Here is a 14,470-nt window from a genome sequence, read left to right as displayed (position 1 = left end):
TTAGTGGTGGACGTCTCGTGCTCTATCTAAGAGTTCAAACAAAATTGGAAGACTTTCAGAACAAAAATACGAACAAAACAAGCGAATAACAAATTAACAGAGAAAACTATATCTTTATTTAGTCATGCAGGAACCGTGGAAAAGTTGAACAACTTTACCTTTCGTGACAGAACTAATCTTCTAGTCATGTTGATCAAAAGATGCGCCTGTGGTATCGTCTCGCGCTGACAAGCACTTCGAGATTGGCATCATTAGAGAGGAGAGGTTTACCTACTATTGACGAGTTCCACCTGCTAGTTTAATGACAGCAAAACTCGCCAACTAGTGAAGAGTGACACCTGCTGGTTATGACACAAAAACACGCCAAGGAACGAGCCGTGCCATGGTAAAAGACAATAATGAGGACGCTCAATCGCTTGGTATATTGCTTTAATTCCTTCACATTTTATTAGTTATTCATACTATTTTACGGTTTTACGAACAAAGGGACAGGGCAGAATTTCCCATTTGCCTTTAACCCTGCTAAAAATACCATTGTGGAAGAAGTTATTTGTGGCTCTAACATCTTACCTTGGTTTGGGGGAGAAGGTTAGTTAATTATTTTGGTCGTTTAAACGCATCTTCTTGCAAACAGGGCCTAGAACATGACTCCTCCTTTCGCATGTTTCCGATGAGGAAGTAAGTATGTATCGACTGCATGAATAGGCCTGATGTCTTGGGATGTTTTAAAGCAGCTCAATAAGAATTGCGTTTCTTGAAACAATCAGAAGTAGATTGGCTGCCTTTTAGCACTGCAGGGCTCGATCATGCGACGTGTAAAAAGATACAAGAACAACTACGACAGCATTACAGGTCTTTTGATTATACATATAGTTAAAACGAGGTCGTTGGCCTCTTTTTTAGGTATGCCTTAACATTTGGTAATGCTTGCACAGTTGCCCTATTCTTCTGGATCGTCTTTGACATGGCCGCTACAGCATCTTCTGGCAGCTGGTCCAATACACTGAGAAGGTACAGATCGGCATAGGAAAGCTGTAATGACATTGATAACAATGATGTTAGCCAAATAAAATTAATAACAAATGATGTAGCCCAACGAAATGTATAATGAAATACATATCAAGCCGAATGATATGGTTAAGAAAATGATCAATGCCAGATTTAATCATTTAAAAAATACGGTAAGGCCAGTGTTGTATACATTCGAGATTATTTGTTTTTTTAGCCAGTGTCAACGTCACACGGAGGAAGTACATTTTACTATCTACCTTGGTGAAGATCAATATTTGTCTAGCACTCATTTCAAGATTACATCTAAATAACTTGGCTGTTTTAACACTTTCGCTGCGGGTGACATGTACACTACCTCATGTTCATGGTATTTGCTGTGCAGATGACGTGTATACCACGTCATGCCGTTCTATGATATTTATTCACCAGCACTAAACGCGCTCGGGAATAATTAGTTTCATCCTAATAGTTTAGGTGGCGACACTTTCAAATAGTTTCGACCGTTCACAGTTGAAAATTAGCTCCACTATTTGTTATTGGTATCAAGTGCTAGCGCCGGGCGGCGCACTAGCCGAAAATGGCTGCCGCAGCGAAAGAGTTAATTAAATATACTTGATGTTAATCAAATGATGATGATATCATAGGCACTTATCAACCGAGGGGGCTAAGTGTTTCAATAACAACCAAGTACAGCTGAAGTTCCTGAATGAATCGCCCTACAACAGCAGCAGTGTATGACCGGTCATACACTGCTGCTAACGGGGATTGCTCTTCATCATACGCACCTTATCCCCAACGATGAATCCAGACGTTGACTTGTTACGTGCAAAGACCTTCTCGATATTTTCCACCATTTTTGGTAAAGTATCTTTTTTGAATTGGGCGAGAGCCTCAGCCTAAAGGAAGAATAAAGCTTAAAAGAGTAAGTAAAGGCCCTGGATAAAAATATAGCAATTAAGCAACAAGAAAAAGAAAAGACATGGGCAACCTAATGATTGCTTTATGTTCAGATGTGGCGGAGTCGTGGTACTTTACGTTTTTGGCCCCTTTCCTCGGAGTACGGGCCATGACTGACTGACTCCACTACACAATATGTATAAGGGTGTGCTCAAAAAGCATGGCACTTTTCCACATGTAACCGTCAACTAAGTCTGTGAGAAAACGTCCAAACTGCGACAATTTTCAGCCGCAGTAAAATAGGACATTCACTTTTCGGTACGAAATTGAAAACAATTTTATATCTAGGACAATTTCATATATCATTTCAGTTGGTTAACGTCGTATCTTACAAATAGGAAGCAGAGAGTTGTGATTAATGGCTCGGAGTCATCACTTTTAGATGTACTGTCTGGTGTGCCGCAAGGGTCAATTTTAGGCCCTCTTTTATTCTTATTGTACGCAAATGATATTGCTGAGGTCGTTAGTGACGGTACTGCCATGGATCTTTTTGCTGATGATTCCAAAATGTGTAGGGAGATAGAGTCTGTAACCGACTGTCTGCTACTTCAGACCGACCTTGATAAATTGTACGCTTGGAGTAAACGGTGGGGCATGACATTTAGCCCAAGCAAATGCATGGTCATGAGTGTTACTAGGAAGTTAAATCCGACACACTTCTTTTACAATATCAATGGTTTTGCATTGTGTCGGGTTGATAAATTCAAGGATCTTGGTATTGTCTTTTCTTCGGACCTGTCATGGTCATCTCATGTCAATGGTATTGCAAGCAGTGCAAGTAGAATGTGGGGTATGATCAGGCGTGTATGCGGGCGTACTGCAGACGTTAATTTGAATATCATGTTGTATAAATCACTTGTGCGTAGTCGCCTTGAATATGGTACGGTGGTATTCGACACACATGTGCGACGTGATCTTGAAACTTTAGAGCGTGTCCAGCGGAGGGTGACTCGTCACATTTTAGGCCCTGATATGCCATATGTGGAGCGTCTGCGAGCGTTGTCTCTGCTGCCCCTGTCGTACCGTCGGGAAATCAAGGATCTAGTTTTTATGCACGATTCTTATTATAATGTCCTGGATTTTAATGCACGTTTTTATATAACCCCGGCTGTAAGGGGCGACGGTTTACGACTGGCGCAGCCGAGATTCCACTCGGAGACGTTCGGTGCCTAATACTGGGTGAGGACACCGAAGCTGTGGAACAGCCTCCCGGTCCAATTACATAATTTGAAAAAAATGCATTTTAAATCGTCCCTTAATGTTTATTATTTTGACAGGTTGGATCGTTTGGATGTCGACGACATGTGCACTTTCGTCACTTTCTGCCGTTGTGCAAACTGTCGGCCCACTTAGTGCGCATGTCGCCGGCACCCCGACGACACAACCCATATTATCTGGTGCCATATAATAGGTCTCGACCTACATGGTTACCAGTGTAATGCATGTACGTTTTATTTTGTTCATAATCCAATGTCTTGTCATGTTATATCAAATATTGTACATGTATTTTACACGAATAAATAAATAAATAAAATATAGCGATGTGAGCGCTTTTGAAGACTGCCTTCCTAGTTTGAAAGCCTCTTGATTCAAGCTGTTAAAACTTTCAGGAGTACACAAGATTAGTTTAGCGAAAATTTCTGATATCTCTTTCACTCACCTTTTTTGATTCTTCTGTGAACATGACTTTGATATGAGCTTCGAATAGTTCTTGAACAAGCTCTGCCGCTTCATCGACGCATAATTTATCCGTCCCAGATTTACCAGCTAAACCTAAAAAAAGGAAAATTCAAAATGTGTTCGAAATGATTTACTTTAAAACTACTTCTTTTTTCGAAAGAAGCATGCGCACATGATAAACTGTTATCTCACGCCTTGAAGCACATGCTCAGTATGAATTGAGCCCGAAAGCCCTCGCGCCAGGCCCGACTAGTAACTTTAGGGTAAACTAGTTTTAAAAGAATGACCAGACACACTACCGGGTATGCGTAAATTACAAAAACTTCTCACTAACATTATTGAACAATTTTTTCACATTCTAATATCAATTTCTTCCAACAGCTATTCTATGTTTGCAAAAAAAACTACAGCCTGATGCAATAAACACATTTGTGTATTTCGAAAAGCCGGCATTTACAGGATCGTTTGTCATCTTTTCTCAAAAGTCACGTGCGGTGGCAATTTTAAGCCGAAATAACCCACTCCCAGGGTCGCTCCATCACTTCGGCCTGGGGCGAGATGATCGGAGGCGCCAGCACCAAAAAGAACGAACTTGCGCTTACTCCCGCAAGCGCCGCGCTAGTAATCGAACATGCTCAAGATAAGCCTTTTTGTACAGGCAGCCCTTTACCGGTTTAATAGTGTCGACACAGAATCTAATTCATTTGTTATGCAGCACACATACACAGCAACAGCTATACACAACGCCATGGTCTTTGATTGCTGTTAGTATCTTAAAGGAAACCTATCTCAAAACCCTTATAAAAGTTGGGAAATTTGAACGGCCGAGCTAAAACTTATGGCGGGAGTAAGCTTCCAATGATAAATCTTACCAGTTTCAATCTCCCCTCAGGTACACGTAGTTGATTATTTGAGCTGGGCGTCTGTGTAACATTGCATACGTTGCACAGTTATTTTTTCTACACATTCAGCTAGTCCAGAGTCTTTCAAATTTGAAAGACTCTGTGGCTAGTCTAAATAAAGATTTAGTGCCACGATGATTTAATGAAATTAGCTCGCGTCTCTTCTTGGCGACTAATAACATGCTACAGTTTTTTTATTCCAGTTAATTACTAAGTATGAACGCCAGATTTTGCTGCGTTGTCGTTATCAAAGTACAGCCCATCATTTTCTTACCGCCTAGGAATTCTATCTGCTTGACACGATTTTTACATGTAGTATACTATCACTATCATCAGGTTACAAAGGAAATAAATCGAATTGAAACTTACCAAAAGTGTCGGCGAGGTACCTGGCGATGGACATACTCTGCGCAAACTGCTGACCGTCAACCACTAGGACAGGCAAGCTTCCAAATGGCGTAGCTGGAGACAGAATTAGAATCAATAGCACATTTTCTTAGGAGTTGGTAAGAGGGTTTTTTTTATTGGTGAGGTCTTGCTAAGCCCCGAAACAGGAGCGCGAACATTGCCGACGCTTGTGTCATTCATTGTTGTGATGTTGTGATCTGAAGGTCGAACAGTGGGGACCAGAAAAGCCGACCAGAAGTTTGACCACAGAGCCCCAATCGTGGCGGGCAAAACGTTTACGAATAGACCTTTGGATAAAGGCGGAGTTTCAACAATTTTAATTCGTATATTGGGTCACTTATGGGTGTTATCCATGATGTTATATTCAATCATGATCATCTACTGGATTTCTTTCTCCGTAGAAAAGTTTAAAGAGGAGACAGGGGCGGATCCAAGGGGGGGACTCGGCAACGTCACCTCCCCTTATTTCTGCCGACTTGAAAAAAAGAAGGTGAAAAGTAAAAAGCTTGAAAAAGGTGCTCTTATAGTGTTCATGCTGTGCCCTAAGCGCAACGCCCCCCCCCCCCCCCCCGGGAGACATCAGTCCTTACTTCGTCAGGTGTTATGGACGTACTGTAGTCAAAATTATTATTGTTTTGGACGCGTATAAAGTAGTCAACATAAATCAACTATTATATCAACTATTTTTCGCGCAAAAAGCCGTTGAGGCGAATTTATTTTTAGCTAATTTTCGCATAAATTTGTCGAAAACGTCATTGGACGGTTCGAAAAGAAGTGCTCAGTGACACGTAGGAATAGGATTCTATATGCTGCGAGTCCTCTATCCACATTAGGTGATTTATACCAACCTACCTGCGCATGACCGGAACTATTCATATCAATGTCGTTCCGTCCTTGCTTGAAAATCTGAATATAGTGAAATATTCAGATACATTCAGAAATATTCAGAAATATTCATCCACGAAACTACAAGACTTTTTGTGGGTTTTTTTATTCCAAAAATTCAAACAGGGTTGTCATTTTGCATTTTATGTCGTTGTCTGAAAAACAATCCTCCTTAAACAAAGGTGTTTATGCGCACTATTTTGGTAGCATATAGAAAATAGCTGTTTAATCAGGTTTGTTTGTGCAGACGATGATTTGTATCGAGGTCAGTTTGGCCCTTGAACAGTTTTAATTGCCTCAAAATGGAAATGAATGTTCACTTTAGTAATATTAAACAGGGTTATTATTACAGCAGCGGATTCGAAGATCTTTTAGTAAATCTCCACATTTACAGCATTTTGTTCGAGCATTCTTGCTGCGTACCGAAATCTTCGTAACATCGCCGACGAAAAGTGGTCCATAAAGTGACCCCTTGGACGGAAAACACCGCTGAATAGTTCAGACAAGCGAGCGTTGTATAAGATCATAGACTTATATTACATAGAATCAGCATTGGGACATTTGCCTGTTTAAACAGGTCCTGTCGATTTGGAAATGCTTAAGCTAATATATAAATAAAACTAAGCTAATATATAAATAAAACCGTATAACGTTAAGCCTTTATTAAAACCCGTGAATAATTGTTTTTTTTCAGACCCTGGAGACATTATCAATACTAGCATAATACCCGTGTTTTAGGGTGTGGGCTTACTGTGGGGTTGGGGCAATTTGGGTGAAATGAAATGACATGTCTTGGGGTTGTGATGTTGTCTTGATTTTGATGATTGGGACAATCTGGGAGATAAGGGTTGATTGGTCTGAGGGGTTGTGACTTTGTCTTCTGATGATGATTGAGGCAATCACGGTATATGTATTGATAGGTGGGGGGGGGGGGGGGATTTGTCTTCATTGGCTTTGGTTTGGAGGTGGGGTCGAGTATGGTATGGAGCAAAACGACCGGAAAAATCAAACTCCACCACTCTTCAAAGTGGTCCCGAATTATTTTGACGAACTATTTTGCGAATGGTGAAGAGGCAATGACGTGTTACGAACTTAGTACAACAAATGCCGCGAGCATAGTGGGTGGCAGCACCAGACGGAGGAAGTAGTTCGCCTAGGGTTTTTTCGACACCCGCATGGACTCCACTCGTTCTGGAATACTCACTTACTTCTTAATCTGCAGTGGTTAGCCTGTTTTTATTGCAGTAAAGAAATGTTAATCGGGATTTTATATTATATTTTATATTTGCCCCGGGTATTCATATAGGGAGTTGTGCGCTACTTTGCGCCCAGTGCTTGGGTCGGGTGAGGCGGTTTTGTTATTATGTGACGTGTATCACGTGATGAATTCCCATACGGTACTTAGAAAAATTAAGAGCGATTAACAACGTAAGGTGAAAGAGTAGGCCCTACGACCAAAATAAAGGGGGAAAATTCCGGAAATGGATGAATGCTTTAAACATATAGTGGCCCCAATGCTTTCCCGGCTTATTTTTGTATAATCCTACACTTTTGATTTAATAGATGGCCCCATATGCAAATCAGACCTGCTGAAAATGTCCTCTTATGTTAATGAGTACGCCCATATAAAGAAAGAACAAAAAATGCTATTTCTCCGAGATCGCTGCAAAGTTTACCCATTTAACCCGGCGAGGACTATCTCCATATCAACCACGACTTCAGGAAAAGTTTCGAGGTCATCCGATCTGAACTGACGGAGGAGATGTGTGACAAACTATTTCAGCTCTACGTCCATTATAGTATTGAAGAGCAAATTCCATTATTAGCTTTCATGCATTGTTATAGCAGACCGTCACAAATAAAAATTATGTAAGATAGGCTAAAGTACAGTCCAGGGCAGTTAACTTGAATTTGTTGAATATATTAAAACGTTGGGACATGATGTAAATATCAATTTGAGGTAGGTTTGATGAAAATCCGATAGCAATTGTGAAAGTGAGAGAGATATGCAACATTTCTGAACATCTTGAACCGAACTATACATAGCAAATAGCAGTTTTTTGTTCAGCTCGTTGTCACGCTTTACATAATATTATGTCGTGTGTATCACTTTAATCGATATTGACGTAAACGCCTGAGTTTACTTTGATAGTCAGAGCAGTAAAATAATCTTTTTAGATACCATTAAATAGGTTAGCCACAAAAAGTTCCAGATACCATTAGGCGTAACGATAGCCGTCGGTGTGCTTCTGCCATTTGCTAGAGGGAATCAACAATCATGATGAAAATGAAAACGACTTACTTGATTTTATCTTCGGCCAGTCTTCCCCGTCGATCCGTTGGTCTTCAAAAGCAACACCTGCTGCGGCAAAGATCAAACGAGAGACCTCGGCCCTCCCTCGTCCATCAAAGTATTGAAGGGTGTACTTAGGCATTTTGTTGAGGAACTGCTGGTACATGTACGCGCTGAGAACGGAACTTTGGGTGGAATGAGAAGGTCGATTGGCTAATTCCCTTTTTATGTCGAGGGTCGTGGAATATTTTGTCGAGTCACGAATGCTAACATTGCACGTATACGAAGGCCAAGCAAAATAGAAAAACATTTTCTCAGTGTAAGGCCCCACTTCGTCACAGAAAGGGCAGCCAGAGTCACTGTGTTGGATTATTATGGTTGTGTTTTTTGTCTTCAGTTATTCTAGACTTTAAAATTGTATACTCTAAATCGCCGAATTTTCGCTTATTTCCCTAATAAGCTCGATTTGCCAGAAAATATAAGTCTCAGTTTTCTCAAATAATGCTGAATGTATATATGTATATGCTGTGTCGTGGAGCTGCGGTAGTCGGAGAAAAACCCACGGTCTAATTCATTGCTTCACTGTCGTGCTCGCCCACCCGGGGTTTGGGAGATGTATAGCGAGGTACGTATAGTGCCTTAAATGAAACGGCCAGGGGCCATTGTGCTCACCGTAAGTATTTTTAGTAGACAGTTACAGAAAGTGCTACAGTATGTAGGCCTCTCATAATTTATACATGCATCTGTGACCAGTTCAGAGCCGGCCCTGGCCAAGGGGTGAATCCGAGACTTGTGGTTCCAAGCTTGTAGAGTCTAGGTGAAAATAATAGTGAAGAAACGTGCCACTCCATGACAATGGTGAATATATTTTTAACTTTGACCTCAGTGACCCTGACAGGTAGGTCAAATAACAAACCAGGGTGATATGTGATGTAGATACATCCATCTGACCATAACAATTTCATCACTGGTTACACTACAGCAATCGGCAAAAAACGATTTCCAAGATGGCCGCCTAATTAAATCTATGGCACCAAATAAATCAAAAAATGAAGAAAATGTAAGATAGAACTCAGAAAAGAAAAAAGGAAAAGATGAAAAATAAAAATATTTTTGGCTGTCCTTGACCGGGGTTTGAACTCACGACCTTTGGATTGCCACAATACGAGGAAAAACCCACAAAACATGCAATTTCGGCCATATTTGAATTCCGATCTGGCTGAAACTTGGCATACAAATAGTAGCTTCTTAGATGCATCATTACACAAAATTAAAACTCTTTACATTGAACAACGACAAAACGTACCAAGAACGGTAAAGTTTTCAACTTTGACCTCTGTGAACTTGAAAGGTGGGTCAAATCAAAAACCCGTAAGATATGTGATGTATCCTTGCTGGGAGTACCTACCATGAAACTTTTATCAAAAACAAATCAGTAATAAGCGAGAAATCACACTTTTTGAGTTTTGAGTTTGGGCCCCCTGGTGGCCAAGTCAATAATCAGACCGAACCAAAATTCAGTGTAAAAGGTCAACTGACCTAGGGGGTCATTTGTTTAAAGTTTCAAGTTCATAACTGTTGCGGTTGAGAAACGTGCCATAGTTACACTCAAACGGCAAATTTACGCCATTTGACCTCTGCGACCTTAAAAAGTAGGTCAAATCCGAAAAATCGTGCAACATCTGAGGTAACCTTGCTAGGGGTCACTGCCATAAAAATTTCATCAAAAACAATTTGCTAATAAGCAGGCTATTGCACTTCTTACTTTTTCTGTTTTGGCCCCCTGGTGGCAAAGTCAAGAATCAGATCTGGCTGAAATTCAGCACCAGAGGTTATCTGATATAGAGGGTTATATGTACCAAGTTTCAAGCTCATAGCTTTGGTGGTTGAGAAACGTGCCATAGTTACACTCAAACGGCCAATTCACGCCATTTGACCTCTGCGACCTTGAAAAGTAGATCAAATTAAAAACCCGTAAGATATATGATGTATCCTCGCTATGAGTACCGACCACAAAAGTTTTATCGAAAACAAGTCATTAATAAGCGAGATATCACACTTTTTAGATATCCACATTTGGCCCCCTGGTGGCCAAGTAGAGAATCAGATCGGACAGAAATTTAGTGTCACGGGTCATCTGACCTAGGGGGTCATGTGGACAAAGTTTTAAGTTCATAGGCCTAGCGGTTAAAAAACGTGCCACTGTTTTTGAACAAGGATACGACGGACGACGACGACGACGACGACGACGACGACGACGACGACGACGACGACGACGACGGACGACGACGGACGACGGACACTGCGGTATCGTATAGACTCTCCTACGGTGAGCCAAAAATGAAAACCAACGTATATAACATGAACTGGTTTAAGAATTGCTAGACATTTAAGAAATACTAGTATATTCATGATATTTTAGAAAATTCATATGAAGGTAGAAATTACGCCTCTAATTATTTCGCCATTTACCCACATTTCTGGGTTCTTTGCAGCGCCTGGTTATTTTCACACGGAACACCCCCTCTTATTGTATGGGAATCATTCAGCTGGTCTAATACGGGTCTTATACAGTACAATGCCAAGGTAAGCATTTTGGTACCAGCCAACTCGCGCGCTACACGGCGCAAATCCCCGTGAGTGCGTGTGCGACGTGAGTTACAATCATTCACTGATCGAACCAGATTTTGAGCTGTCCACAACTGTTATTCATTCCTATTGGTTTCTAACCGACGGTTATGCCACCATTTCGAAATCGCCTATGACGTCTAAACGTTTTGTTCATGATATATTACATGTTCTGCAAAAATCAACTACCACTACATTTTGAACCGATACTAAAATGTCACATAGAATTACGTGCTGGTTATGTATGCAATTCAATTGTGCATACATTTTGTGTGTATTGCGTACACATACTAGTATACATATTTACCAGACTTAAAACCAGACAAAAGAAACTCCTGTAGGCCCATTTCATACTTTCATACCTTACTGACAAGACAAAACTGGGAGTGTAATCAAATCCCAACGATTCTAAAGCTGTGTTCTCACTGAATCCGATCTGAAGTCGTTCTCCGTAAAACGTCCGACGGAAAACGTTTAAGCAAAAACGCACAGGCCACACTAGATTTTAAAAGCGTTCTCAAAGCGTCTTCAAAACGTTTTTTTAGCGGGTCACACTGTAGTCATTTTTGTAAGTTGACTGGCCTGCCATCTATAAACAACATAATAAACTACTATTCAAGATGGATGAACGAGAACGAGAACGAGAAAGTGGTATTGTCTCCCGGACACAAGACCACTAATGAATATTCATAGGTTGGAGGGTCGAGGCCTATCAATTAGACGAGTGAATGTTTTTAACTCTCAAGTACATATTTGGAGAGGTATTGAAAAAATATTTGCTGTGGCAAGTCTACAGATATAAAGAAATTATTTGATGAAAAAATTAATTTCGAATTTTGCTAACTAGGTAATAGGGGGCGTGTTTTGAGTTTTTTCTGCCAGTTGGCTGAAAAGAGTGGAAATATCAAAGTCTGTCTAATTTGTCGATTATCAAAAAATTTCCGTGGTCAATCACCAGTTTATTTTTCACCATTTACTTGCCCGACTGTCCGGAATAACATAATCTAAATCTAAATTTCAGATTCGCAACCGCACGCAGTATTTGATGCGTCGCGGTCAAACATTGACAATTCAACTGCTAAAAGACTTAAAAAATAAATTGTGGTCTTGCCTCACCGCGAACAAAATGAGCTTTTTCTATTAATTATTATACGTCTAACGGCTGATAGGCATCGCAGAAGGATGATTCGTCACCAGCAGAACGGAAGTAAAGTAAAAATCACTAATGCGCATGCGTACAACGCATTGATAGCACCACATTCGAAACGCTACAGAACCGTTTTAGCTGAAACGGTTTCAAGAAGACTTGGAAGCGCATCATGAACCGTTCTCGTTAAAACGGTTTCAAAACGTTTTAAGGACCCTCTAATGTGGCACCCTAAACCGTTTTAAAGACTTAAAACCTTTTCAAGACGTTTTAAAGGCCCAGTGAGAACACAGCTTTAAACACTGTATGGCCAATCGGTGAGCCAGTGTTAGTCGAAAATGACCTCTGAAAAAGCGACGGATTAAGGTTGTGGTTATGTAGAGACCATGTCCGTGAAATCCTCCGAGATCAACAGTGCATGAAATAAACTTTTGCCTCCCGACAATCTTTAGGATTTCAAGTTCTAGCCAAAATTGTGGTCACGCTCAACAGTTTGCCCAAAAGTGCGTCACGTCAGGATGTTCTCTCAATTGTAAATGACACCCATTTCAAAATGCGTTTTGAAGGCGCTTTTCAAAGAATGACCAATTGGCGCTGTACGCCACTGGAAAGGCCGTGATCTTCTCTTTCTACACGTAACCAGGTCTTTTAAAACATTTTTTTCTTTGGGGGGGGGGGGGGGGTGACTGAGTTTCATCAACTTTAGTAAGTGTGATAAGTAGAACACAGCAAGATTATGATTTGAAGCAACAAAGGAATAACTCTTTGCAAACTTCGCGTAAATCTTTTCTGTATTTCGCACCGCCCCCTATACAGTACATATAAAAATTAATTGCATAATTGAAAAGCCACAGATTGAACACAGCAAAGACCTGGACTAGATAGCGCAGGTTCCAATAAACATATTCCATTTTATAAATCCTCCCAATAGCTGGTATATCCATCATCATATAGTACAGTCGATATGGAAGTGACGTCACACAATATGCCAGGCTGACAAATATGAGCATGCGCGTTAGGTGTTGTTGATCCTTCAGCTTCTCCTGTCCCTGACCTTGACCTTCTCTGGTAGTTCCGCTCATCTTTGCCCGCTGCGCCGATGCCTTTTTAACCGTGACAATAATGACTAGATTTGCCCCGATTATGACGACGAACGGGCCGAAAGTTGCCATAAACATTTGTGCTAATGAGGCGATAATCTCGATTTGTGGGTATTCTGGGACTTGGATGATGAGAACTTCAGTGCCTGAGGAATATATGATGATATTTTTATATATATTTACATATATGAGGAATATATGATGATATTTTCTTCGTAAACGTAAACAAAGCCACGTAGACTATACTCAAACTTTACTCAAAATAATACTCACTAGACTCCCCTTGGGTTCTCTGACTTATCACCCATGCTCATGTGAGAGACTGCATCGGGCCGGCTGATCCAGGAGTTGATACTGTGCAATTATGAGTGCAGCACGAGTTGTGATTTGGTTTGTGACATCCATCGCAATGCCCACGAACAAAATATTTTGATAAAAAACAAAATACGAAGGGAAACTGCAAACGATTGTCCGAAGGAACATCCCGGCGAATAGGTCATGCATTGACATGTTGGAGCAGCACCACTGGCCACGATATAGCTTTCGTAGCGATTTCCAAGAATGGCGCAGCTATATAGAATACACTCACCGGAAGCATATCGAAGTCGTGACAGAGAAGTGCGGGTATGTTCATGTCGTTCCGATTTCATGATGGTGCACGTTTGGCTACACATAATTATACGTTTTCTGCGGATTGATTGGTCCTTGGTAATTTCTTTACTAAATCTTATGAACAACAATGTACACTTAATGTGCACAGTATGTTTTAATGAGGGCTCTGGCTACCTGATGCTGCTGTTTGGGTAACCAATGATAACCATGTAACGTGCATATCGCGATTTCAGTTTTTTTTTCGGTGTTCTTTAAGTTACCATTGCTTTCTTTAGCTTATTGCTAGCGGTAGTTGATATTATAAATATCGCATGAAAACTTGAATAAGACATGGCATAGGATGTGTGAATTCGAATCCAGGTCATTCCAAAATATTGCACTGTCTTAATTTGGCATGCGAGAGGCGGGCTAAACTTCTTAAACTCCTACACTCATACCATGTCATCGAAGCTGCTATCATCGCCTTGATAAACCTGCCAGACATTTTTACCACATACTCTTAAAAATTATTGGTAAACACAACTAAACATCTTGTAGCACCTATTGCACCAACTGTGAAATTAGTAACAATAGAAGTGAAAGTAATCAGTATTTCGTTGTTCCAGCTAAAGAAAATAGCAAAAAATACCATTGTACGATTAAAATGGATAGGTATTATCATTTCGATTACTAACATGGTTAAAACAACTGATTTCACAGTCGGTGCAATAGCAAATACTAGTTTTAAACAGTAACGATAAAATAGCCCTTTTTACAAATCAATTAAAAAATGTGGGTCCTCTTGTCTCTTTAGGGTGGTAAGATTCACGATAGGTGGAGTGTTAATTTAGGTCCCTTGCAATTAAGT

At 40.5% G+C, this 14,470-nt stretch overlaps 1 protein-coding gene across 1 annotated transcript; it reads right to left on the bottom strand.

The window, feature by feature from the left end:
• Positions 1–408: 408 nt before the first annotated feature.
• Positions 409–8,414, bottom strand: LOC135503172 (glutathione S-transferase-like). Its single transcript, XM_064796580.1, has 5 exons — positions 8,146–8,414; positions 4,920–5,012; positions 3,629–3,741; positions 1,797–1,907; positions 409–1,032 (listed from the first exon to the last, which is right to left on the bottom strand). The coding sequence occupies exons 1-5, from the start codon at positions 8,300–8,302 to the stop codon at positions 874–876; spliced, it is 633 nt and encodes a 210-aa protein (XP_064652650.1). The 5' UTR covers positions 8,303–8,414; the 3' UTR covers positions 409–873.
• Positions 8,415–14,470: the final 6,056 nt, after the last annotated feature.

Source organism: Lineus longissimus, chromosome 19 (genome assembly GCF_910592395.1).
Source record: "Lineus longissimus chromosome 19, tnLinLong1.2, whole genome shotgun sequence".
NCBI lineage: Eukaryota > Metazoa > Nemertea > Pilidiophora > Heteronemertea > Lineidae > Lineus > Lineus longissimus.
Note: the sequence above shows the minus strand (reverse complement) of the source record. Positions and strands in the feature narration are given on the sequence as shown.